The 25,036-nt window shown below is 42.8% G+C and overlaps 1 protein-coding gene across 1 annotated transcript in view; it reads right to left on the reverse strand.

The window, feature by feature from the left end:
• The window catches only part of Dync2i1 (dynein 2 intermediate chain 1), a 51,975-nt gene extending 27,396 nt beyond the window's left edge, over nt 1–24,579 (reverse strand). Inside the window, exons 1-8 of the mRNA XM_028880917.2 lie at nt 24,398–24,579; nt 20,376–20,429; nt 19,017–19,449; nt 17,708–17,799; nt 15,738–16,046; nt 14,250–14,327; nt 13,322–13,538; nt 7,394–7,496 (exon numbers count right to left, since the gene is read on the reverse strand). Of these exons, the coding sequence (XP_028736750.1) occupies nt 7,394–7,496; nt 13,322–13,538; nt 14,250–14,327; nt 15,738–16,046; nt 17,708–17,799; nt 19,017–19,449; nt 20,376–20,429; nt 24,398–24,412 (1,301 nt within the window). The 5' untranslated portion in view covers nt 24,413–24,579. The remainder of the gene's footprint in view (nt 1–7,393; nt 7,497–13,321; nt 13,539–14,249; nt 14,328–15,737; nt 16,047–17,707; nt 17,800–19,016; nt 19,450–20,375; nt 20,430–24,397) is intronic.
• Between the last annotated feature and the right edge of the window lie 457 nt (nt 24,580–25,036).

Genomic DNA, 25,036 nt, shown 5'->3' on the forward strand with positions numbered 1-25,036 from the left:
CGCCCGACACTTGGTTCCTCCTGCTGCCTCAGTCTTCTTTCCCAACCGTTTATACTGGTTTCTTTCTTTTCTCCCAGACACCCTAATGGTGACGGGCCCTGGACTCAACCCTTAGTTGTTCACTGTCTCCTCCCCCAGGCTAAAGCAAGCTGAGCACGAAGAGCTTTTATGTCTTCCACACACCAGCACTCCCCCACTGCTGGAGTTCAGTACACTTGTTCTCACTTCTCTCCTCGCCTGTCCTTCTCCACTCACACTGAGTCCTCACAGCAGCTCTCACTTCTCCATCATCTTATTCTCTGGACACTATCCTGTAACTTTCTACTTACTACCTTCAATTCTGTCTCCAAAATTCCTTCAGCTATTTTCCCCAGCCAGTGAAGAACACCCCACGTTCCCCGGCTGTCCGCATCTTCCCTGTGTGGGTGGCTCAAGCCGGGGCTCGGCTTACTGTTTCTACACACTCATCTATCTACTCCAGCACAGCAACCACACACTCAGTGACAGTGTGCCATGGCTGATGCTCCCCACCCTGTACTTAATCAGACTGATTTCTTGTGCTAAGAATACAGCACAATCACTGGGTTTTTGTAATTAACTTTGGCATCTGAGTTCAAAGCCTCTAATCTTTTCTCCTTTAATAATGTCTTCACTACTCTTGACTCTTAGTACTTCTATATAATTTTCAGAATCAGCATCCTAAAAGGTATGAATTCACACACACCCTTACTGTGATAAAAATAGAACACTTTTTTTTTTAATTTCCTGGGTCTTCATAGTATGTGCTACTCTTTGTAATGTCGGATGCTGTTGTTGTCGTCTGTATTTGTTGAGATGACTACATAGTTTTCTGTTCTAGGAAGGTGATAATGACATGAGTTGATGTTAACCCAACCCTGTGTTCCTAATTCTAAGGTATTACACGTTTTGGGTGTCGTTGTGTGATGGATGACGAGATTTAGGGATACTAAGGTGGCTATTCAAAAGCATGAGTCTGCCTCTTTGCTGAAACAGACATCCAGATGAGTCATCATTTGACTGGGGTAGCTGGACTATCCCAAAGTGTCTGTGAGGGTATCTGAGGCATTGACATCTGAGTCGCTGAGATGACTGAAGAGCATCTGTCCACAGTGAGCTTGTGTAACCCAATAGACTGGTGGCTCTGGGGGGACAAAAGGCACAGGAAGTACGAAATCTTGCTTTCTACTTAGGAGTTGGCATCCTCTTCTGCCTTTGGGCATCAGAACTCCAGACTCTTAAGCATTTGGATTCCAGGACTTAGATCATTAGTCCACCAGCTCTCAGATTTTGTCTGGTCTAAGAACTGGACCACCCACTTGCTTTGATATGAGAATTTCTGCTTATTCATCATTTGTATACCTTTTGAGTTTTTTGGTTTGGTTTGATTTTTTGTTTGTTTGTTCTGTTTTTTGAGACAGAGTTACTCTGTGTAGATCTGGCTGTCTTGTAACTCACTCTGTAATTTGATTGCTTGTTTGTTTGTTTTTTGAGCCAGAGTTACTCTGTGTAGTCTTGGCTGTCCTATAACTTGCTCTGTAGACCAGGATGACCTTGAACTCACAGAGATACACCTGCCTCTACCTCTTAAGTGCTGATTAAAGGAATGTGCCATCACTGCTCAGCTTTGGATAGCCTTTTGAGAGACTTCTCGTCATACATAGTCAAGTGAGACAAAGGCTATAATAAATCATGTCCCCACTCCACACTCTATGTATGCTCATGCACGTGCGTGTAAACACACACACACACACACACACACACACACACACACACACACACACACACACACACACATCTTTTCACTTTCATAGTCATAAAGTTTTAAGTCAAAGCCTGGCTAAGCCTCAGGAAAAAAATTCAGAAGTTAGAAATGTGGCCTATTTTTCCATTCTCTGGAATCTGTGAAAGTGGGAGTTATTTCCTCAGATATTTAGAAGACTATAGGCAACTTTGTACTTTAACTTGTAGGAAAGTAGTTTACATATGAAATACATTTAACAAACATATGGATACCTAAATGTTCTACTGCATTTTGGATCTATGGTGATGAGCTGTGTTTTTCTAAGGTTTACTCACTTCACCTAAATTGTTATTGGCAGTTATTTATATAATCTCATTTAATTTGAGTAAGATCTGCAGTAATGTTCTCTTTTCCATTTTTACCGTCTTTGTTTTCTTCCTTTATTGTACTTAATCAAGACCTACCATGGAGTTTATACATTTTAAGAAAAATTTCCAAGAATAATTTTGGCTTTGCTAAATTTATTATAAATGCTTTCCATGTTACAGATTTTTGCTCTTACATTTTACTTCATTCCTTTTAATTTCTAATTAATTGCTGCCTTTTCCCAGGCTGCTGGCATGGCTGCTTGAACCACTGATATCAAGCCTTTTCACTCTCCCTTCACTGTGTGTCTGCTGGTGTAGGTTCAGTACATCCCAGGCAGAGGTTTCACTGTCACTGTTAAAAGCAGTTTGTGGGCCTGGGTGTGGCTCAGTGGGCCTGGGTGTGGCTCTGTGGGCCTGGGTGTGGCTCTGTGGGCCTGGGTGTGGCTCTGTGGGCCTGGGTGTGGCTCAGTGGGCCTGGGTGTGGCTCTGTGGGCCTGGGTGTGGCTCTGTGGGCCTGGGTGTGGCTCTGTGGGCCTGGGTGTGGCTCTGTGGGCTGGGTGTGGCTCTGTGGGCCTGGGTGTGGCTCTGTGGGCCTGGGTGTGGCTCTGTGGGCCTGGGTGTGGCTCTGTGGGCCTGGGTGTGGCTCTGTGGGCCTGGGTGTGGCTCTGTGGGCCTGGGTGTGGCTCTGTGGGCCTGGGTGTGGCTCTGTGGGCCTGGGTGTGGCTCTGTGGGCCTGGGTGTGGCTCTGTGGGCCTGGGTGTGACTCTGTGGGCCTGGGTGTGGCTCTGTGGGCCTGGGTGTGGCTCTGTGGGCCTGGGTGTGGCTCAGTGCATGTGTCTAGTACAGAGGGGGCCTCGGTCTGACCACCAGCACCAAAAATTCTCCTAATTTCTTCTTTTACTTATGTTCACCAAGAACTACAATGTTTAATTTTCTAACTTCTAGAAATTTTCTCCTTGACTTTTTATTGATCTGAGGCTTAATTCCTTTATGGTCAGTGATATTCTATGTCACTTTGGTCCATTGACTGTTTAAATGTTATAAAACTCCACCATATTTTTGTTGGCACTAAATTTCTATCTCCAAAAAGCCAAAGTGTGTTTTAAAAAATCTGGCTGTGTGGGCTGGAGAGATGGCTCAGCAATTATGAAAATGCTGTTCTTGCAGAGGACCCAGATTCAATTCCCAGCACTCACGTGGTCGTTAACAACTGTCCATAATTCCAATACTTTCTCCTGACTTCTGTGGCTTCTCTGGGCACCAGGCATGGATGCAATGCACAGACACATGTATGAGTAATACACCCATACACATGAAAAATAAAATATATAAACCTGGAAAGATTATTTTTAAAAATCATTTACTGCATTTGTGGACACTATTTCTCCTTTGGGTTCTGCTGGATTTTTGGTGTATGTATGCTGTAACACTGCTGTTGGATAAACAGGTGTGGAGTGTCAGGCTTTGCTAAGTATGAAGTAACAGTAGCCTCCTCATTCTTAATTTTGCCTGACATGTCTGACATCAGACTGTTTTAGTTGGTGTTTGCTTGACACATCTTCCCCACCCATTTATTTTCAGCCTTTCTGTGTCTGGCATGCAAAGTTTCTTTCCTAAATGTGGTGGTTTGAAAGAAAATGGTCCCCAAAGGGAGTGGTACTACTAGGAGGTGTGGTCATGTTGGAGTAGGTGTGGTCTTATTAGAGGACGTGTGTCACTGTGGGGGCGGGCTTTAAGACCTCCCATGCTCAAGATATGCCCCCTCCCCCGCCCTCACCAGTGTCTCAGACCACTTCCTGTTGCTTGTGAGTCAAGATGTAGGAACTCTCAGTTCCTTCTCCGGCACCATGTCTGCCTGTACACTGCCTTGCTTCCTGCCACGACAATAATCAACTAAACCTCCAAACTGTAAACAAGTTGTAAACGAGCCACTCCAATTAAATGTTTCCTTTATAAGAGTTGCTGTGGTCATGGTGTCTCTTGACAGCAATAGAAACCCTAACTAATACACTAAAATATACTTATTTTTCCAGTTGTAAAATCTATGCCTTAAAATTGAATTTTAATATCTACAAGCATTTGATATCATTATTGATACGTTTTAGGTTACTTTACCATCTTTCTATTTTCCATATATTCTCTATTCTTTTGTTTTTGCTTTTCTTGCCTAACATTGGATTGATCATGTGCTTTAATTATTCTGCTTATTCATTTGTTATAATTTCTTATTACTTTTGAATGGGTACCCTAAATATTTCAACAAGTACCCTTGCCCTACTAAAATTTAATTTAAATTAAGCGTTTTTTATCTCTGTTTGCCAGGACCTTACAATAATTTATTATCCCCTTTATTTCTCCAATTCTTGGGCTAAACTGTTAAGAAGTAAATTCTATATGTTTAATTTCACAAGATACTACAGTCTTTTATTCAGTCAGTGTTGATTTCTATTTGTTCATAAACATACCCTTCCCTTTTTCAGTCCTCTCTTTAGGAGTCCATGTTTTTATCTGGCATCAGTTGCTTCTGCCTGAAACAATGTCCCTTCCTTTTGGTATAGGTCTGTGAGCAAGGAGTTCTCATGGTTTTTGTAGGTCTGAAAATGTGTAGCTTTTACTTTAATTTTTAAAGGACATTATTCACTTTCGGCTTGTTTAGTTGGAGCATGTCTGTCACCGTGGCCTGTCTTTTCCTTTGCAAACCTCCCACTGAAGCTGTCTGCTCCAACTTTCAAGCTGCAGCTTCCCCATGCCCCTGGCATCTGGTGCTCAGCAGTCTGACTGGATTCTCTCCACTGTGGTTGTGTTTGCTCTTCTTTATTATCTACGTGTATGCTTCTTGAACCTTTTAAGCCTTAACTTGATTGCATTCATAGATTTCTGAAAATCTGCAGATAGTATGTCTTAAAGTACAGCTTCTGCCCGGTCCTTCTCTTTGTCCTTCCTGGGATTCGATTATACATGTTAGATGAGTCTCACTCTGTGTCACAACTGTGTAGTCTCTTTATCAGCCCTTCCATATCTTCTCTTCAAGTTGGAAACTTCTCATTGTCCTCTCTCCAACCCACTAACCTGCCACCTCTAATAACTTGCTATTGAACTAATCAATCTTTAGTTTCAATTATTGTATTTTTGGAGAAGAGTCCAAAATTTGATTGTCTCACTGATTTCAATGTTCTGATCAAATATATTGCTTGTTAATTTACTTATACATACATTAATCACATGCTATTATAATCTTATTTTAAAAATCCAGATCAAATTACTTACTCTCAAGATCATACATGGACCTATTACTATTCTTTGGTTTTCACTCTTGGTTTTAGTTATATGATCCCAATTTCTGATGTGTCTAGTAATTTACTGGACAACAGACAATGAGTAGAAAATTCTGTAGGAATTTTGGATATTTTCTTTTTAATTTCTTCCTGGCAAGGAGAATCCAAGTCGGTCACACTCAACAGGTCCTATTGGGATGATCAGAGGCTCAGCGCCATGCAGTGATGTCAGATCTATTTCAGTCTTGCCTTTATTCCTAGCATGGAGGCTTAGGAGCGTCAACCAAAGTTAGGGGTGTTTAGCAAAGGCTCTCCTACTTCAAAGTCCTAAACATTTTCCATCTCCCCAGCCCTAAGTGAATGTCAAAGTTCCTACTCTTGCTTTCTACCTGAATTGACCACCTTGAGAGACACATACAGCCCCTGGAATGGGAATACAGCAGCAACACAAGGTTGGCACTCTACACTTGTCTTGTAGAGCTTAGTCCTTTGGGTCCTGGTGGTCCCAGCTGTTACTAGTTCATGCAGCCATCTCAGAGTTTGAGCATACTGCTGTTGTTTTAGATCCAACTTTCACAGCTGGTTTCAGCTGAAGAGTTTTTTTGATACAAACTGTTCGTCATAGAAAGAGGTCGGAGTCCTGTCCACATCCTGTGAAACACCTAGTTCAGAAAGGAATGTTGCTCTGACAGCTGTACACTGCTCAATAGCATCTGTCACTGGGTAGATGCATTTTATAATCATAGAAAACTGCCTCCTCAAAGGTCCTGTCAGGTTGTTACAGCCAAGATTTTATTCTATGCTTGCACTGGACACTGGGACACTGTCATTTTTTTAACATTCCATCTACTCCACAAGGAAGTATTCATCACTGAGTGAATACACGTTTATAGCCTACTAACAGAATACACTTCATTCATGCACTGGCAGCATAACTTTTTTCTATTGACTCACTGGTCATTCAAGGCCCACCTGGTGGAAGACGAAGGAAAGAAGGCAGGAGAAAAAAAAGTTTTCTTCTTCCCCAACCCTCTAACCCTGCTTGTAACATTTCTCTGTGGCTCCAGACCTTGCTCTGTAGCCACTATGGTTCAATGTCCCTGATCACAACTATCACAGACTTTGTGGGAGGCCAAAATTAAAAGTTATAGTCCCCCAGCCACTGCAGAACCAATGTTATAAATTTATTTAACTCGTTTGAAAGACTGTGCTTTGAGATGAATATTCTAGGGTTCTCTGCCCACACAGGACTGCCTAGAGAAGTATTTCCCCACATTCAGCCTTCCAGGCACTCAGAGGCTATATAAAGCCATACATGCTTCAAAGGGGTCTAATTAATGCTTGAGCTGGTGGCAGACCTTGGTATCATTTACATGCTGATAGTTTTACAGGCATACAATAATACAAAAACCATTAGGTCATGGAGGCTTCTACCTATATTTCAAAAGATCAGTGCCACAGAGCCGCAATGCAGCATGAGCCAAGCTCAATCTGCCTTAGCAAGAATCTGTCCACCAGATCTAAAATGTATGGTTGTGATTATGTTGGAGTCAAAACAGACCATGGACTCCTGAGCTGAGTCCACAACAATCAGCCATGAATTTACTGCAGACATTAGATAACAAGCACCTAGTATACAGAACAGTACACAGTAACCAGAATAAGAGATGAACACAAAGAGACTTGTAATACTAATTAAAGAACTGACCAGGGTAGGGATACAGCTTAGAGGTAGAGTGCTTGCCTAATAAACAAAATACTGGGTTCAATATCCAGACAATTCACCTACACAGTCAACAATGAAACATGGGAAACTCTAGCTTTAAGACCATGCTGAGGAAAGGGACATTAAAGGCACTAACACAAAGTTATAGCTGAGGTCAGCTCAATGGGAGGACATTCACCTAAAGTGCACAAGAACCTGGATTCCATCCACGCAGGACATGCACGCACACAAGCACCTGTGTCAAGCTCCTCAGTATACCTACTTCTGCTTGAGAGCCTGACTCCGGCTCTTCTGGCGATGCGAGGCTGTTGCAAAATCCACAAAAATCCCACAAACAGGGGTTCTGGAGATGGAATCATTTGCATCTGCATAGGGGGAAAAAGGCTGTTTTGTGACAATGAAACAGTTCCTTCAAGCAAAAAAAAAAAAGGTAAAACAATTATAGTCATATATAAAATCGTACTCAATAATTTTTTACTTGAAATTGATAAATCATACCAGTAAGAGTTTTAGAAATACTTATGAACGTATATATAAAATATAGTTTTCTGTTCCTATCCTACGTAGTCTGAAAAAAGAAATAAGATATACAGTAAACTTTCAATCATGGTTTCATTCTCTAAGACTCCATTCACCTACAGTCAATTGTGGTCTCAACATTATTAACTGAGTAATTCCAAAACCAGCAGTTGTAAGCATTCCCTTGCATGTTGTTCTGGGTAGCTTGACGAACTCTCACAATGCATTGTCTAGAATGTAAACGGTCCTTCCGTTCAGTATAGGCAGGCTATAGGTGCTCCCTGCCCCCAACTCAGTCACAGTTATCAGATCAGCTCTCTTGGCATCAGGGAACCCTGAAAGATGCCCTAAAAGGACAAGAATAGCAATATGGATTTACCAAAAAGGAACCTTCCTCAAGGGCAACCATATGGCATAGCAAATAAAGTCACTTACCAACAAGCCTGACCACCTGAGTTGATCCCCAGAACCCACAAGATGGAAGGAGAGAACATGCTCTCTCACACACACATACACACAAGCAAATAAATTTTCAAAAGAGCTTCCTTAAAATAAAAATGTGAATGTCCTCAATTTAAGGAAAGAAAAAAACCCCGAGGCTGCTGAGTTCAACAGTAAAATCAAATCCTCCATCCATGAAAATATGAATAAGAAATTCATGCTACATGTGCTGCAGCATCTTAACCTGCAGAAGTTTCCACACCAGTACGTGGTGTGAGCCTAATTAAGAGGGACAAGGCACTAGAGTTGTGTTGGAGAACATGAACAGAAATGTGTTCAAGCTGACGGCAAACTGTTGTATCAGAAAGCACTTGAGGACTAGAGATCATTCAGTGCTCCAGCCCTTGCTGCTCTTGGTGAGGACCTGGGTTTGGGTCCTCACTCTCAACTGTCCATAATCCCAGTTTCAGAGGATCTGATGCCCTCTTCGGACCTCCGCATGTATGATGTGTATGCACATATGCAGGACACTCAGAAAATAAAAACAAACCAACCCTTCAGAAAGCACTTGGTCTATGAAGGCCTCAGCAAGGGTCCCCCTCGCCTGCAGGTGAAGAAGCCAGTTAGGAGGAAGGACACCACCTGAAGCAAGTCTTCAACTGCAATGAAACCAGGCTCTTCTGAAAGATGCCAGGTGGAAACTACATTCACAAAACTGTGAAGAGGCAGATATATGCCTGCAATCCTAGCACTCAGAAGGCTGATGCAGGAAAATTAAGAGTTGAAGACAAGCCTGGGCTATACAAGGAGATTACCAAAGAAACAAAAGCCAACACAAATGTGCAAAAGAAGGAAGCAGGGCTTAAAACATGAAACCATGGATCAATCTGGCACTACACGAAGTGCCCTAACAGGGTACATGACAAAGTCAGGTGCAGTGCGCAGAGCCAGGAGTTCACATTCACAAAAGCAAAGCACTTGGACATGTTCCAGCAACTTAGTCAGAGTGTAGGTGACACCATCTTGTTTATGGAAAGATTCTACCAATACCAATGCTTTATCTAAGAAGTGCGGGGGGGGGGGGGGGGGGGACGGACTTGGGAGGAAAAGGGTTATTTAAAGCCCTACTAAGAATAACAGCACACCTGACCACCAGAATCTGTCGATAAAATGAAAACCTCAAGGTTGTATTTTTATACCAAATACACCACACTGCTTCAGGCCCTTCGGATGACAGACAGCTCTGTGCTTGACAAGACCACATATGCCTGTCCGGCATATGACCATAATTGACATAGGTCCTGATGGGGACACAGTCTGGTGCTGGGAATCATTAAATTGATGCAATACCATACAACACTACAATGAGTTAAAAACAGAGACTGCTGGAAGGACTGATGGAGTGGCACCAAGAGCCACTGGGAAGTCACAGACATCATTCAGGACAAGTCAAGCTGAGGAACAGGATTTTAAGCTCTCAGTGAAAAGGTAGAAGAAAATACTGAAGGCCATAGAATATCAGCAAATGAGGTTCTGGAAGAACCTGTGAACTACCTACAGAGCATAGAAAGATGAAGATGAAATACAACCAGCAAGGTGGACATTACCAAAACTGATCAACACTGTTGTAACATTTTCAATTGCACAGATACTAAAACACAAAATTGTGGACAATGACTCACATAAAACCCAGCATGAAAATCACCCTCAGGATCACCACAGGATGACCTCAGCAGCAACATTCTAATGGGGTAGGAGGAAATGCTACTTCCCATTAAAATGTTCTTCCAAAAATGTTTACACAACAACTGAGACTCCTCGCCATTGACATTGTTGGCTCCTGATCCACAACCACTGGTCATCAAGACCCAACGATCTGTCACCCAAAGATGATCCTCCTTCTGACATACTACTGTCAGGTAAGTAGTAGTCTAGATATGTCCCAGTACCCATGTCACTCATCTCAATTTAGATAATCACTCCATCGCCTCCTATCAACACAAGATGGGTAAGTAGAGGATCATAAAATATTTCAACCTAGAGAAGCCCACATTCACCTGGCTTTGGTTATAACAGACTGCTGTGCTGTTCTGCTATCGTTCACCTCTCACTATACCTAATTCACAAACTAAACTTAATCATGAGGATGTATGGAGAAGAGAAAATACAGTATCTACTGAGCTTGGAATACCTGCAGTGATAAGACTGTTTGGGGGAACGTGTGTGTGTGTGTGTGTGTGTGTGTGTGTGTGTGTGTGTGTGTGTGTGGTGTCCACAGATGACAAAAATTATATGTGAAAGTTAAGAGTAAGAAAATTATGTGCTTCATCAGAACACTGAAATTTCAAAAGACATGATGTCCACATTACTGGGCTAACAGAAAAGGCTCATACTGTGAAAAACAACCCCTTAGTCTATCTTTTGTGATGGAAACAATCACCCACAATCCACCACTTTCTTCTAAGGGTTCCTCAATTTCTCTGCTATCAACATGTTTATTTTAATTGTATATTAATCTGTTTCCTCAATCCTCTTGGACATGTATTTGCACTTAACAAGAGTTTAAGACATAGACCCATCTTGTGGCTTATATACCTTCAGAGGCCTTTTGTGTACATAATCTCACTAATCCTCAAAGCATAGGGCCAGTGATGTAGAGGGTGTGGTTCTGGAGGAGACCATGTATCTGGTCCACACCCAAGTACAAGTCTTGGCACTAATGGGGTAGGTCATGCTGTGAACATCAGTATGCCACCTGCAAAGCTCCAACCCAACCTTGAGAGAATAGCTGTCCCAGCTTCTAAAATGAGGACACCTGTCTCTGTCTTTAAAGTCACAGATGCCACTTCTGAACCCTTCAGCACTGGGAACTCATTCACCAACGGAGATATGCCTTTTGGAGTTGTCAAAACTCTTTCAGACACTATGGTTGACATCGGTGCACTGCAAAAAAGTATTTATCAGTTTCCTATAGCCACAAAAATAAATGGTAAGATGAGAAGTTTATAAGCAAATAAACCCCAGGAGGCAGCAGAACGTTCTTTAAATCAGCAGCAGAACGTTCTCCTAAACCAGCTCTATGACAGCTGTGGTTAGCCAAACGGGTACAGTTTGCTACTACAAACTGTATGTTGTATGGTATTAATTTATTCAATTATCAATCTAGATAAGGTCTTACCCTTACAGAAACTGAAAAGCAGAGATGTTAACTGTCTATCCTAGCTAGCATTTACTGTCAACATGACACAGCCTAGAATCACCTTAAGAAAATCATAATTAAGCAACTGTATCAGGTTGGTCTGTGGACATGTCTGTAAAGGCTGGCTTGACTACGTTAACCGATGCAGAAGAGCTCTGCCCACTATGGACGACACCATCCCCAAGCCAGTAGTCCTGGGCTAGCTAAGCATGAGCTGGTGAATGAGTCAGACAGGGAGCCAGCAAGCAACATTCTTCCAGCGTTTCTGCTGCAAGCTCCTGCTTGGGTTCCTGCCTTGACTTCCTTTAGTGATGGGCTGTGACCTGGAAGTGTATACAAACAAATCATTTCCTCCCCTATTGCTTATGGTCTCAGTATCTTATCACAGCAACAGAAAGGAAACTAGAATCCTGCTCAAGCTCACGCAGCTAGCTGATATTAAAAGTCAAGATTGAAACCCTCAAACAGTACAAGAACGAGCACTGTTAAACCTCTTCTGAGTTCCACCTACAGCACAGAACATGACTTTGTCACTGTAATCACCTGCACTCTGTCCCCTGGTACTAGTTTAATGCTGAGAGCCAAAACCAAAGTTCCTATTTTCTAGGGAGTAATGTGTGTGAGAGTGAACAATTAATCTTATTAAGTAGGCTAAGGAAGAGATCATGCCAAGGAAAAATGTATGAAATGAAAAGGTTATTCATGGATTTATTACATGGATCTAGGTACACTGCCTCTCCATCATGAGTCCATGGTACCAATACCTGGGCTATAGCCAGTCCACACAGTAAAAAGGCTGGGTTCTTTCTTCTGCCAAGCCCGTTCAGCCCTGGCCTTCATGTTTCTAGCTCTCAATTTACAGAGCACTAAGTATCCATACTGCCCAACAGTTTGTAGGCACACAATGTGATTGCTGATTACTCTTCCAGACTTCCATTTGCATTATTACACTGTAGTAATAACTAATTGCTTTTAGCTTTATCCATTGCAGACTACAAGATTATTTAGTCTGATAAGTCTAATATTTTCCCATTTGTGCTATTTCAAAAGAAAATATTTTATTAAATGTCATAACTCTTTAAGTGATTTAAATTATTTACTCTCATTCTCATAACTTATCCTGCCCAGATGTCAAGAATTTTCAGAAAATACAATTCAAATTTCATAAAGGAAATTCCTCAGGAAAAAGTTCAGTAGGCAGTGTGCTTCCTGACATGCTGTGAGTGCCACCCTGAGCCTAACAGCCACTTCATGGGGCTCTCCTCTGTTCTGTAGGACGTTCTTGGGCCTCTGTGGGGCTAGCCAGCCCTGTCACCTGCCCCATGGAGCTCTTCTGCTGACACATAGCCCAATCCTCCTGACAACAATGTGACCGCTGCTTGGTGACAATTCAAGGAGGACATTACCAGAGGTTAACAGCGCAGGCAATATGCATAGAAGTACACGGAGAACAGCAACTTGCTATGGAATAATCCCTTTGTACACTGTGAAGATTTGTCACTGTGATTGGTTTAATAAACAAGCTGACTGGCCAATAGCTGAAGAGGATAAAGTTAGGTGGGAAAGTCAAACTAAGAATGATAGGATGAGGAAGGGTGGAGTCTAAAGTTGCCAGCCAAATGCAGAAGGAGCAGGAGATGAATGTACCATGCTAATAAAGGTACTGGCACATGGCAGAAAGTAAATAAGAAATATGGGTTAACTTAAAATGTAAAAGCTAGCTAGTAATCAGCCCAAGCTACTGGCTGAGCATTTATAATTTATATTGAATCTCTGAGTCAGTTATTTGGGAAGCAGCTGCCAGTTATTTGGGAGCAGGCGGTTGGGACAGGAAAACTTCACCACAGTGACTGACAGTTCATAGCCACCCTTAACACACGACTTGTGCCATAGGTGGAGCACAGGGAGGCACAAAGCATAGGATTACTTGATGTATCAAGTATAACATCTGCCCACCTTGTGGGACTTTTCAGCAAATGTCTACATAGCGTCCAGAACATGTTTCCCGGTTTTAAGTGTCCCTGTGCATACCTGCCCAGGACTCCTTCTCATACTCCATTCGACCTTGCTTCTGAAACAGTTTCAACGATAACTCTCCAACCCTTTCATTCTCTGCACTGATTGCCTTTTGAATTTCTTGTATCTCCCGTTTCTGGGCTGGAGGAAGTTCTTCGGCTTTTTCTCTAGAGTCATGCTCATTATTGCTGTCATCATCTCCATCACAAACCTCAAAGTCATCTTCGTAATCCTATGAACAATAATAAAAATTTTGGCACCTTTAAAGCAATTGAATTAATATCACATACAACAAAACATCACAATTTATAATTTAAAATAAGCAAAACCCTTATTATGGCTAAGGGAGATTTTACAATGCACTGATTTTAATGTTGCTGGATTGTAAATTTGCAATATACTGCTGCCTGTGTTCTTCTAAAAACCAGCCATGTGATATAGAACCATGTATACTAAGAAATATTAAAAACGTATAAACCTTGTGTTAAGATTGTGAAGGGTTGTGCATACATATAGTGAGATATGCACACACACACGTGTTTGAATGTAGCGCACTTACAATGAGGTTAAACTATAAAACTCTTTAATTACCAAACACGGTGAGGACAAGCACTGGTGGGAACATAGTGAGCTTTGCACAGGTAATAACCAGATCTACATAAAAACTTAACAGACATGGACTAGAGAGATGAGGCCTACTAAATTATTACACATGCGCCAGGCAGTGGTGGCATACACCCTTAATGCCAGTACCTGGGAGGCAGAGGCAAGTGAACTCTGAGTTCAGGGCCAACCTGGTCTACAGAACAAGTTCCAGGATAGCCAGGACTACATAGAGAATCCCTGTCTTGATAAAAAAAAAAAAAAAAAAAAAAATACTACACATGCACTAATTTTTAAGAATACATTGTTAAACTGGGAACAATTTAAATTTTATACATACTTCAAAATCATCTTCAAAATTGGCCAGATATTCCTCAGTCCCAGTAGCCTCTAAATCATGGTCTTCCTTTTCAGGTTCCTAGAAGCAAAAGTCAAACATGAAACAAAAAATTCAATCATAAATTTAACTACTGCAAATAGGCTGGAAACCCATGTTTTCTAGGGTTTGTGTGGTGCGGCTGATTAGTATTTATAAACATAACAACATAACAATCTATTGTCAGAGATACCCTTGTAAGAACATACTATACACATTAAAAAACTAAAAGGACTTTAAGCTTTCACCATAAACAAATGATAAATGTTTGAGGGATGTTTATTCTACAGTGACTATTATATAATATACATGTGACCAGGTACAGGACAATTGTTTAAGTTCTGTAGAAACAGCAGCTCAAAGTATGTATCTGAGAACAAAAGTGGCCACAGAGGGTCCCAGAAAACGCAGACTAGAATGATGAAGTAAATGCATACAGGAGGAAACTAGAATCTATACAATCAGCAGCTACACAGTTTTATTCATTTTTGTAAACTGTTTATCAATTCTGATTCAAATTGATTCAAACAAGTAGCTTGATCACTTTCTCCTTTAAAAGTAATAGCTACCTTTCTAATGTTAAATTTCAAGTTTTAATGACAGATTTTTAATTTTCTGTTAAATGTACATTAACAGCTGGTTGTGATGGCAAACACCAGTAATCTATGCTGATTGGAAGACAGAGGAAGGCCAGGCAGTGGTGGCACACACCTTTGAGCGCAGCACTCAAGAGGCAGAGGTAGAGGTAGGTGGATCTCTGTGAGTTCAAGGCCAACTGGCTCTACAGAGTGAGTTCTAGGACAGGCTCCAAAGCTACACAGAGAAACCCTGTCTTTAAAAAAAAAAAAAAAAAGGAGGAGGAGGAGGAGGAAGACAGATAGGAGGGTCACTCGAGCTCCACACCAGCCTGCACAACACAGCGAGACCTCACATCTGGCGGGGTGGGGGGCAGTACACTCACCACATACCTAAAGGATTTGAGTTCATACTTTTTAAAAGATCAGTAATCTCCCTCTGTTGATTACAAAGTATTGACCTAAGTCACATTTTCATATGTCATAACCATTTTGATGGTTACCTACGTCAACTTGATTAAATAGAGAAGTTCCCACAGTATTTATAAAGCACACCTCGGACTGTGTCATGAAGATGTGTCCAGAGAGTTAAGCTCAAGCAGGGAAAGGCCCACCTAACGTGGGTGGCACCGTCGCATACGCTGGGGGCCTAACAGGCTGCAGCACAGGCTGTTCTCTCCCCACACGATGAATCTCTGAAAACACAAGACGAAACAAAGCGTGCTCCCTTCACTGGTCTGTCAGGTGTTTCGTCCAGTGACCAAACCTAACAGGGTATCAGACAGCAGATCCTAACATTACCAGGCTACACTGAGCAACGTTTACTACACGGCGACCTCAAGACGACCATGCAGGCGGTGGCCGGGGAGAATGGTACCTTGGCTTCCCTCTTCCTGTGCTCTTCCTTGGCAGATCTCTCTTTTTTGTCCGAGTGACTTCGGCGCCTCTCCTCGTCATGATGAAGCCCTTCCTTGTGCCGCTTCTCTCGGGGTCTCTCCTCCGTCTCCCTGTCAGAGAGCGAGTTCCCCTTCTCCTTCGAGTGTTTCTCCCTCTTCTCCCTCGTGCTGCTTCTGTCTCGGTGCCTCCTCTCCCGATCTGCATCTCTTGCCTTCCTGTGCTTCTTCTCACTCTCCTCTTTGTACAGCCAGTAGTTGAGAGGGTTCTCTTTGCTGTCTCCATACTGCAGCTTGGAAACCAACAGTGAAATCATGAGCAAAGGGGGCACAAGCACTGTCTCTGTGTACTATGGTGAAAGAAGCAGAAAAAAAAATCACACGGCTGGCACTGTCCTGTATCCCCAAAACCCTCAATCCGCTGTCCCGGATGGAAAGCAATCCTCATCCACGCCAACAACAAGCACTACAGAGCAACATCATCCAAGCCTAGACGCCCTCTCTGACATTCAAAATGCAAAACTCCCCAGGATGATGGTCTGGGTACCCGATGTTAAGGCTTGGTCTCCAGGGTGTCACTGCTGGGAGGTACCGTGGACCTGCACGAGGTGCAGCCACGTGAAAGGCCGAGGGGCTCTGGGCCTCATCTCTTCCTACCCCTCCCTCCTGCTCTCTGTTCCCTGACTTGGGGTGTGAGTAGCTTTGCCCCACCATGCTGTCCTACAACGTGGCACCACCCCACAACAGTCATGGGCTGAAAGTTCCAATACTATGAACCAAAGTCAACCTTTCTTTTTTATATACTGATTTCCTTGGATATACTACTATAGTAACAGAAAACTAGTGCAGACACACAGCAAAGCAAACAGAATCTGCCTTCTTTCCTGCTCCACCACATTCTTAATTTTCCCTTCACCTTTAGCTCCACAGTCCTGTAGTCCCTGCTGCAAAGTCTTCGTGACGTCTGAGGAAAGGCAGTCCCTGTGGAGAACACCTGCAGCAGGCGGCTGCTGCTCCATGCAGTGACACAGTATGCCACCTTCCCTTAACTGTCCCTCATTCCCACCCAGACAAGGAGCTATCATTTGGTCAGGTCTTTGTCCCAACACCACCACCAAAGTTCACTGAGTCACTCCTGACGGCAGTTATTGCCATGGTATCCTAATTCTGATTCCATCTCGGAGCCTTCAAGGCAGACCCTGAGCAAGCCTGACTCGATCCAGCCCAGCCAAGGGTCACTACGCTCACTCACTCCTACGTCATGCTTTGGTTCTCTATGTTCCTTTCACCAACTGGGGGACATTCGAGAGTCTCCGTAAGCTCCTTCCTCATTTCTCCTCAGCTCTGGTCACCCCGTGTATCTCTACTAAGACAGTATTTCTAGAGAAATTAGGCTGCTCTGTCTGAGCTCCTCAGTCTTAAAGGCAGGTCAGTACCTGAGATCCCTTGTCAAAACAAACTATGGGAATTAAAAAGCTAAGTCTAAAGGACCTTTATAGACCCACAACAAAACCCAGACAACTATTTACATCACTGTAGAATAGGAAAACGGTTTGTGAAGCATTCTGTCTGCCAAAGGACAGACTTGTCTATGTCATAATTTGCAGTTACTTCTAAGATTGCTCAAATAAAATTTTTTTTAAAAAAAAAACAGCATCATAAGTGCACAGCAGAGTTAAGCCTTTAAAGCATGCCCAAGACTTGCCCCTAGACAGTGTTACACAAGCAGTAATTAATGGAAACACCCACACCAGGAACAGGAGGAATCCCTTCTATGGCGATATTTATTTGTGCTGAAATGTGATTTTATTTGTATGTCAATTAAAAGTTGAAAATGTATTTTAAAAAAGAAAATGACAGAAGTTTCATTCCCTTCTTAATCAGATTACCACAATGTTCCCAAATGCTCTGTTGGCCAGATGGAAAGCCTGAGCTCAGGCTCGGCCCTGTGTACCTTTCTTTCTCGGTATCTTCTTTCTCTGTCTTCATCTCCTCTTTCAGAATCTTCATCTCTCCTTTCTCTTTCCTCAATTCGTACTTTACTTGCTAAAAAAATACAACAGCATATTTTTAATATTCCCAAACTTTACCTTATCAAAAAAGCCACCTGATAATGTTGCTGTACACTTCACAACTGCACATATGTTCATTAATTTGCATTTTAACATTCTTCAACCAAGACATGTCTCAAAACTCAAGAGTAACAAGTGCTAGTATCTAAACGTAAAGTAGAAGCTGAATATGGCAGGCTAGGAACAGATACAATTCTTCTTCTCTCCCAATCTGTCACTGAGACAAGCTGGCTCCCCTGGGCCGAGTCTGTGCTCCCCTGGAAGTGGGGAGGGGCCTCACAAACAGCACATGAAAGGGAGCTGAAGCGCACTGGGCACTGCAAGTGGGGAAACAGCGTCCGCACAACCTGCATGCGACGCCACAGGGGAGGCTCATGAATCGCCCAGGAATTGCTAACGTCCAGAGGACTCCCCAATACAGAAAAGCCAGCTATCACCGAGAAGCAACATTAGCTTACAATTAAGAAAATCCAAAGGGCAGGGCTTTAGCTCAGTGGTAGAGTCCTTGCCTCAGTTTGATCCCTAAATCCCCAACACTACAATAAAACTAACATTTTGGTGGAATACTTTTATTAAAGTACTTTATTTTTGCTTATCCACAGAGACTAAGATTTATTGAGATAATAAATCAAGAAGAGTTTCAAAAGTAAAAACACTAGTAAATACTATGAAAATAATTCCCTGCTGACTGAATTTAAAAAAAAAAAAAAAAAAAAAAAAAAAAAAAAAAAAAAAAAAAAAAAAACTCATAGTAACAAATAGAAAATAGGAACCAGCAACTTCAGGTCTAAAGCTAAAGCATCCATGAAAACCTGACAGAAAAATCAACGATGAACTGAAAGGGGAAATGCTTCAAACAGTGAAAACTTTTAAGCAAAATATAGGCAAAGAAAGGGGCTTCGCGAGTAAAAACACCAGCCAATCGAGTCCGAAGACCCCAGAACCCATGAAAAGCCGGATGCAGTTGCACACAGCTGTAATCCCAGAATTCCTATAGCAGGATGGGAGGTGGAGAGAGGAGAACAGCCAGAACCTCTCAGGTCAGCTAGCCTAAAGTACATAATGTGCAGAAAGAGACCCCATCTCAGCAATGTGGAAGGCATGCACACAATCAGTCAGTAAATCAATGGAGTGAAATAAATATAGCTAACTAGCAAGCAGCTAGGGTGAATCCCTAATGCAGAGACGCACCTGTGTGGACCTTTTTTTCCACTCTCTCCAGCATCTGCCTGCCACGCGCCTCTCGCCCCAGGAGGTCATGGTAGGCAACAGTCTGCCTGAGCTCTTCTTTCCTGGCTCTTCTGTCTTTCTCTCTCTCTCTGTCTTTGCCTCGACTGTGAGGCTTCTCTGTATCTTGCTCTCGATGTCTCTCTCTCAGCTTGTCTTTCTCACGGTCTTTTACCTCTTTCCTCCTCTCCTTGTGCCTCTCCCGATCTCTCTCCCCACGAAGATGTTCTGTGGAGGTGTGAAGGTCTCTCTCAGCAAGCTTCTCCTTGTGTCGGGCTTCTCGGTCTGGGTCCCTGCTCTTGTGTTCTCTGTATTCTAAAAGGCCCAGCTCTGACTCCTTGTGCAACTTCTTTTCTCTGAGTTTCTTTTCTTCCTTGGGACTACCTGATTGTACAGCCTAAAACAACACAAGGAAGATCTTCTTTGACCATGAAAGTACGTGTGCATTGACTTCCACTATCTAGACAGAAAGACTCATCTAAAACACTTTTTAAAAATCACTGGCTGCAGCTGTTTTCTCAGTCCAGCAAGATGGGAGGTGGAGCTGAATGAATATTCTTAAAATACTAACTGGAGTCCTACTTAACACTTCTACAAATATGCTAACTAGCAATCACCCCGTGTATCAGAGATGTTCATGTTTATTGACAAATTAAACATGAAATGCCATCAGTAAAATACAACCTATAGTAGAAAGAGATAATTAAGTTGTGTTTTAAAGTTGTTAAGGCAAGAACCACTTGGTTACCACATAAAGAATACAGCCAGCTGGGCATGGTGCACACACCTTTAATCACAGCACTCAAGAGGCAGAAGCAAGTGGATCTCTGGGAATTCAAGGACAGTCTGGTTTGTATAAGTTCCTGGCCAGGCAGGGCTACATGTGAAACCCTGTGTCAACAACAGCAGCAGCAAAGCCAGACATGGGCGGCACATGTAATCCCAACACTCAGGAGAATGGGACAGGAAGATCACAGCCACTTCTATTCAAAGCCAGCCTGGACTACAGAGTGAGACCCTGTTTATAATTAATTAATTAAGCCTCTATTATGAAACTTTCAGAAGGACTAAATCTCAATCACAAAACTCAAGCTGGTGGGGCTGCCAGACTGGGCTAACAAACAGAACACCTCAGACCCAGAGCAGGACCATAACCCATAATAGTTCCAGAAGTTTTAAACACCTGGCTTCATCGTTCAGTCAAAAAGGCCTCTGAAATGAACTCCTTGTAACCAAAGCTGTGCAAGTTGTAAGCCTGGTCACACTGTCCAGAACCCATGAAGGTTCCATGTGAATCCCAAATAAGTCTTTAAAATATATTACCTTAAGGTGTCTTCTGAGTTCATCGGCTTTCCAAGTATCATCTTTGGTTCTTCTCTAAAAAGCAAAGCACAAAGTAGGAATTATCAGGCCAGGCATGGTGCACATAGCCACACCCTAGCACTCAGGAAGCTGAGGCAGGAAGAGTCCAAGTTCCAAGCCAACTTAGGCTGTATAAGGAGATTCTAGGTGAAAAAAAAATTAAAATAGCAAATTTTTTGTTTTCATTATGCTATTTGTATCAAAAATAATTAACTAGAAAATACTTGCTCTCCTACTGAAATGAAAGATGACCCAATAGGGGCCAAGAATAGGGCCGCACCTGGAACTGCAGAGCCTACATGGCCAAGGCAGGAGAATGGAGAGTTTGAGACCAGCCTCAGATACATAAGGATACTCTGTCTCAAAAGAAAACAAAAAAGATACAAATGTAGATTTGTTTAAATCATTCACTAGTCTAAAGTGATCCATAATTATTACAGGATACATTCATTTAGCTACTTAAAAAAATACTAAATCGTATCAAATAAAAGAGGAAACATTAGGATGGCAGTTAAAGAGCAGATCTAGAAAGCACTTTGTGAGCACGTCAGACATGGACTAGGAAGATGGCTCAGCAGTTAAGAGCACCGGCTGCTTCCTAGAGGACCTGGGTTCAAACCCCAGCACCCACACAGCAGCTCACAACTGTCTGTAACTCCAGTTCCTGGTGATCTCACTCCATCTTCTGGCCTCCTCAGAAAACAGGCAAGTTTACGAACATACAGGCAGGCAAAACATCCATACATATAATTTCTTAATTTAAACAAAAAAAAATGCCAGAAAACATTTTTCTGATAGGCCACAATAAACTCATCCCAAATACTGAGCACAGGGCTGAGTCAGGGATTTCTGCTCCTTCTACGGCGGTTGGCCCATCATAGGCCAGAAGGATGCGGTGTGACTACCAAGGAATGCGGCTCCCACTTGGCCTTCCTTGGGCTACCTAGTACAGGAGCTCAGCTGTAACGAAGGAAAGTGGCATGACAGAAGAAAGGCCATATGTAGATGTTCCAATTTAGGCATAGCAGAGGCCGCACTGCATCAGCTCAGAGGCCAGAATGTGAGAGCATCCACCCAATGAGTCACCAGGTACAAGCCCCAAACCTGCATCTGCTTATTTGAGACCCCAGATGTTAGAGGAACAGAATTAAGCCATCAGAGTTGTGTGTGTTCACTAATTCCAAATCCACAGAATACAGGAGCAAAATAAAAAAAGATCACTGATGTTCTAAAAATTACATTTAAGGTGATTTTTTTTGTATACAAAAATAGAAAACAGTAGGTGAGAATAGACAAAATTTTCATTTATCATTTAACGTACATCAGGTACTATGCTGTGTCAAAGACACTATTTGAATCTCATAAACCTGTCAAGAAAAGTAATGGGGGCTAGAAGTGGTTCACCTGGTAAAGGATTTGCCTCAAAAGTGGGAGGAACTGCCAGGCATGGTGGCACAAGCCTTTAATCCCAGTACTATGGAGGCAGAGGCAAGAGGATCTCTGAGTTGAGGCCAGCCTGGTCTACAGTGCAAGTTCCAAGTCAGCCAAGGCTACATAGAGAAACCCTGTCTCAAGCAAAACAAAGCAAAAGTATAAGGAACTAAGCCCTTAGTCTCAGAACTCATGTTTAAAAGCCTGATAGAGGCCTCCTCCCAGCTCACCTCCATTCCCTCGGGCTTCAGCCTCTTGGTGGAGAACCACTGTCCCCTTAGATCTTTCTAAAAAAAGAAACTGGCCACAACACATAATAATCAAAACACTAAATGTACAGAACAAAGAACGAATATTAAATGTGACCAGGGAAAAAGACAAAGTCACATATAAAGATGGGCCCATTGGAGTAACACCTGACTTTTCAATGGAGATTTTAAAAGCCAGGAAGGACCTAGGCAAGCTCTGAGAGACCACAGGTGCCTGCCCAAACTACTCTACCCATCAAAACTATCAATCACAATCCATTGAGAAAGAAAATCATATCATGATGCAAAACAATTAGCTGTCCACCAACCCAGCTCTCCAGAAGGCACTAAAGGAAAACTAGAGAAGGTTGATGACAGCAGAGGTTCCGAACTTCCTAACACTGTGACCTTTTAATACAGTTCCTCATGGTGTGGTGATCCCCAGCCATGAAACTATTTAGTTGCTACTTCATAACTGTAATTTTTATACTGTTATGAATTATGATGTAAATATCTGACATACAGGATATCTGATGTGCAACCCACAGGTTGAGAACTGCTAGACTACACACAAGATGACACAAGAATTAAACAATCCCAGTACAGTAAATCAAAAGGGGGGGCAGCCCCACGACAACAACAACAGAAATAACAGGAATAAACACTGCTCATTAATAACTCCCCAGATCAATAATCTCAATCCCCCAATAAAAAGACACAGACTAGCAGACTGGACTAGGAAACAGGGTACATATTTCTGCTGCATCCAAGAAATACACCTCACCCTGAAGGACAGGTATCACCTCAGAATAAAAGGATGGAAAAGAATATTCAAAGCAAATGAACCCAAGAAACATGCTGGTGTAGGCATTTTAATATGTGACAAAATAGACTTCAAGACTTCAGAAGAGATGGGGAAGGACACCACATACTCATCAAAAAAAAAAACTCCAAGAGGATATTACAATTCTAAACATTTATGCACCGAACACAAGGGCACCCAAATTCATGAAAGAAACACTATCACGGCTAAAATCACATAGTGACCTTCACACAGTAACAGTGGGTGACTTCAGTACTCACTCCACTCCCATCAGCAGACAGCTCATCCAGACACAAACTAAACAGAGAAGTGCTGGAGTTAAACAACAGTCCTAAGTCAATGGACACAACAGACATAAACAGAACATCCCACCCAAACACTGAAGAATACACGTTCTCCTCAGCAGCTCATGGAACTTTCTCCAAAACTGACCACATATTAGAACACAGGCAAGTCTCGACATGTATAAGAAACTGAAGTAACACCCTGCATCCTGCCCGACCACTGTGGATTAAGGCTGGACATCGACAACGGGAATGACAGAAAGCACACAAACTTCACGGACACCGCACAGCTCACCGCTGAATGAAAATTCAGTCAAAAGGAAATTAAAAACTTTTTAGAATTGAATGCAAATGAAAATACCACATACCCAAACCTGAGGGACGCAATGAACATAGTCATAGAGGTAAGTTCATAGCACCAAGTGCTTCCGTCAAAAAACTGGAGAGATTTTATATTGGTAACTTCATGATACACCTGACGGCTCTAGGAAAACAAGAAAAAATAAAACCCCCAAAAGAGTAGATAGCAAGAAATAACCAAACTCAGGACTGGAAGCAATGAAACAGTAACAACAAAAAATAATACAAAGAATCAATAAAACTTAGAGCTGGTTCTTTGATTTAAAAAAAAAAAAATGGACAAACTTTTACCCAGCAAGCCAAAAGATGGAAGGAGAAGGTCCAAATTCATTAAAGCAGACATGAAAGGGGATCCATTATAACAGATACTGAGGTAATCCATAAGATTTATCATTGGTAATTGATAGGATCATAAGGGTACACTTTAAAAATCTGTATTCCACCAAACCAGAAAACCTAAAGACAAGATTTTTCCTAATACAAATGGCCTACAAAAGTTAAAAATCAACAACTGTATGTACTGTAGACTCAAACATTGCACCTGTTTTGTTTTTTGTTTTGTTCTGTTTTAAACCATCTACAAAGATGACCAGTCCCCATAAGGGGTGCCTCAAGACCAAAGTTGATCCTCAGCCATGCCTCTGGGTGAGTTCAGAAACTCCTCCATAAACCGCACCTGGAGCAGACAAGGGAGAAGCTGCTGCAAAGCTAAGACCTGGACCCAAACTCCGCCTCCAGCTCTCTCCTCAGTTCAGGCCAAGGAAGAAACGAGGTCTCCCCAGTGCTGCGGAAGAGTGGGGGAACCCGGGCGCGGGCCGGAGCCCGCGGCACACCGACCTTCCCAGGCTCCATGGCTCCTCGAGGCCGGGGCAGCCGCGTGTCTTCGGCCCAGCAAGCGCGGGGCACCCAGGGAAGACAAACCCCGCCGTAGCTCAACTCCACTGGCCCGCTAGGGCCTGCAGCGACGCGGCTCCCCGGCAGGCAGGCGTCCCCGCCTCCTAGCAACCGGCCGAGGTCGCGGGCCCAGCATGCCCCGCGGCCGTTCCCAGCACGCCTGCGCACACCTTCTTCTCGTAAACAGATTAGTTTAGCGGTAAACTAACCGGTCTCTGATTTCCTGAGCGTCTTCTTGGATCGTGCGGTGTCTTTGTCTCATCCTTGGCGCCCACAGTTGACAACGAAAGATGGAAAGCAGACGATGGATGAGCTTTATACTTGAAAACAAAGCTTTGCCTCTCACAAACCACACCCCATAGACTGTCTTTTAAAGAAAACGGTGTGTGGTCGGCTGTGGTAGTGCACACCTTTAATCCTATTACAACGGAGGCGAGGCAGGAGGATCCTCGTGAGTTCCAAGCCGGGCTGTCTACATGGTGATGCAAGGGAAGTATCTGGAAAGTAGTTGCTGAAAGGTTGAGGAGTGGACGTGTGTTAAAACTCTGAGCTTTCTGAAGACCAGAAGTTTACTTTGCCCAC

Source organism: Peromyscus leucopus, chromosome 14 (assembly GCF_004664715.2).
Source record: "Peromyscus leucopus breed LL Stock chromosome 14, UCI_PerLeu_2.1, whole genome shotgun sequence".
Lineage (NCBI taxonomy): Eukaryota > Metazoa > Chordata > Mammalia > Rodentia > Cricetidae > Peromyscus > Peromyscus leucopus.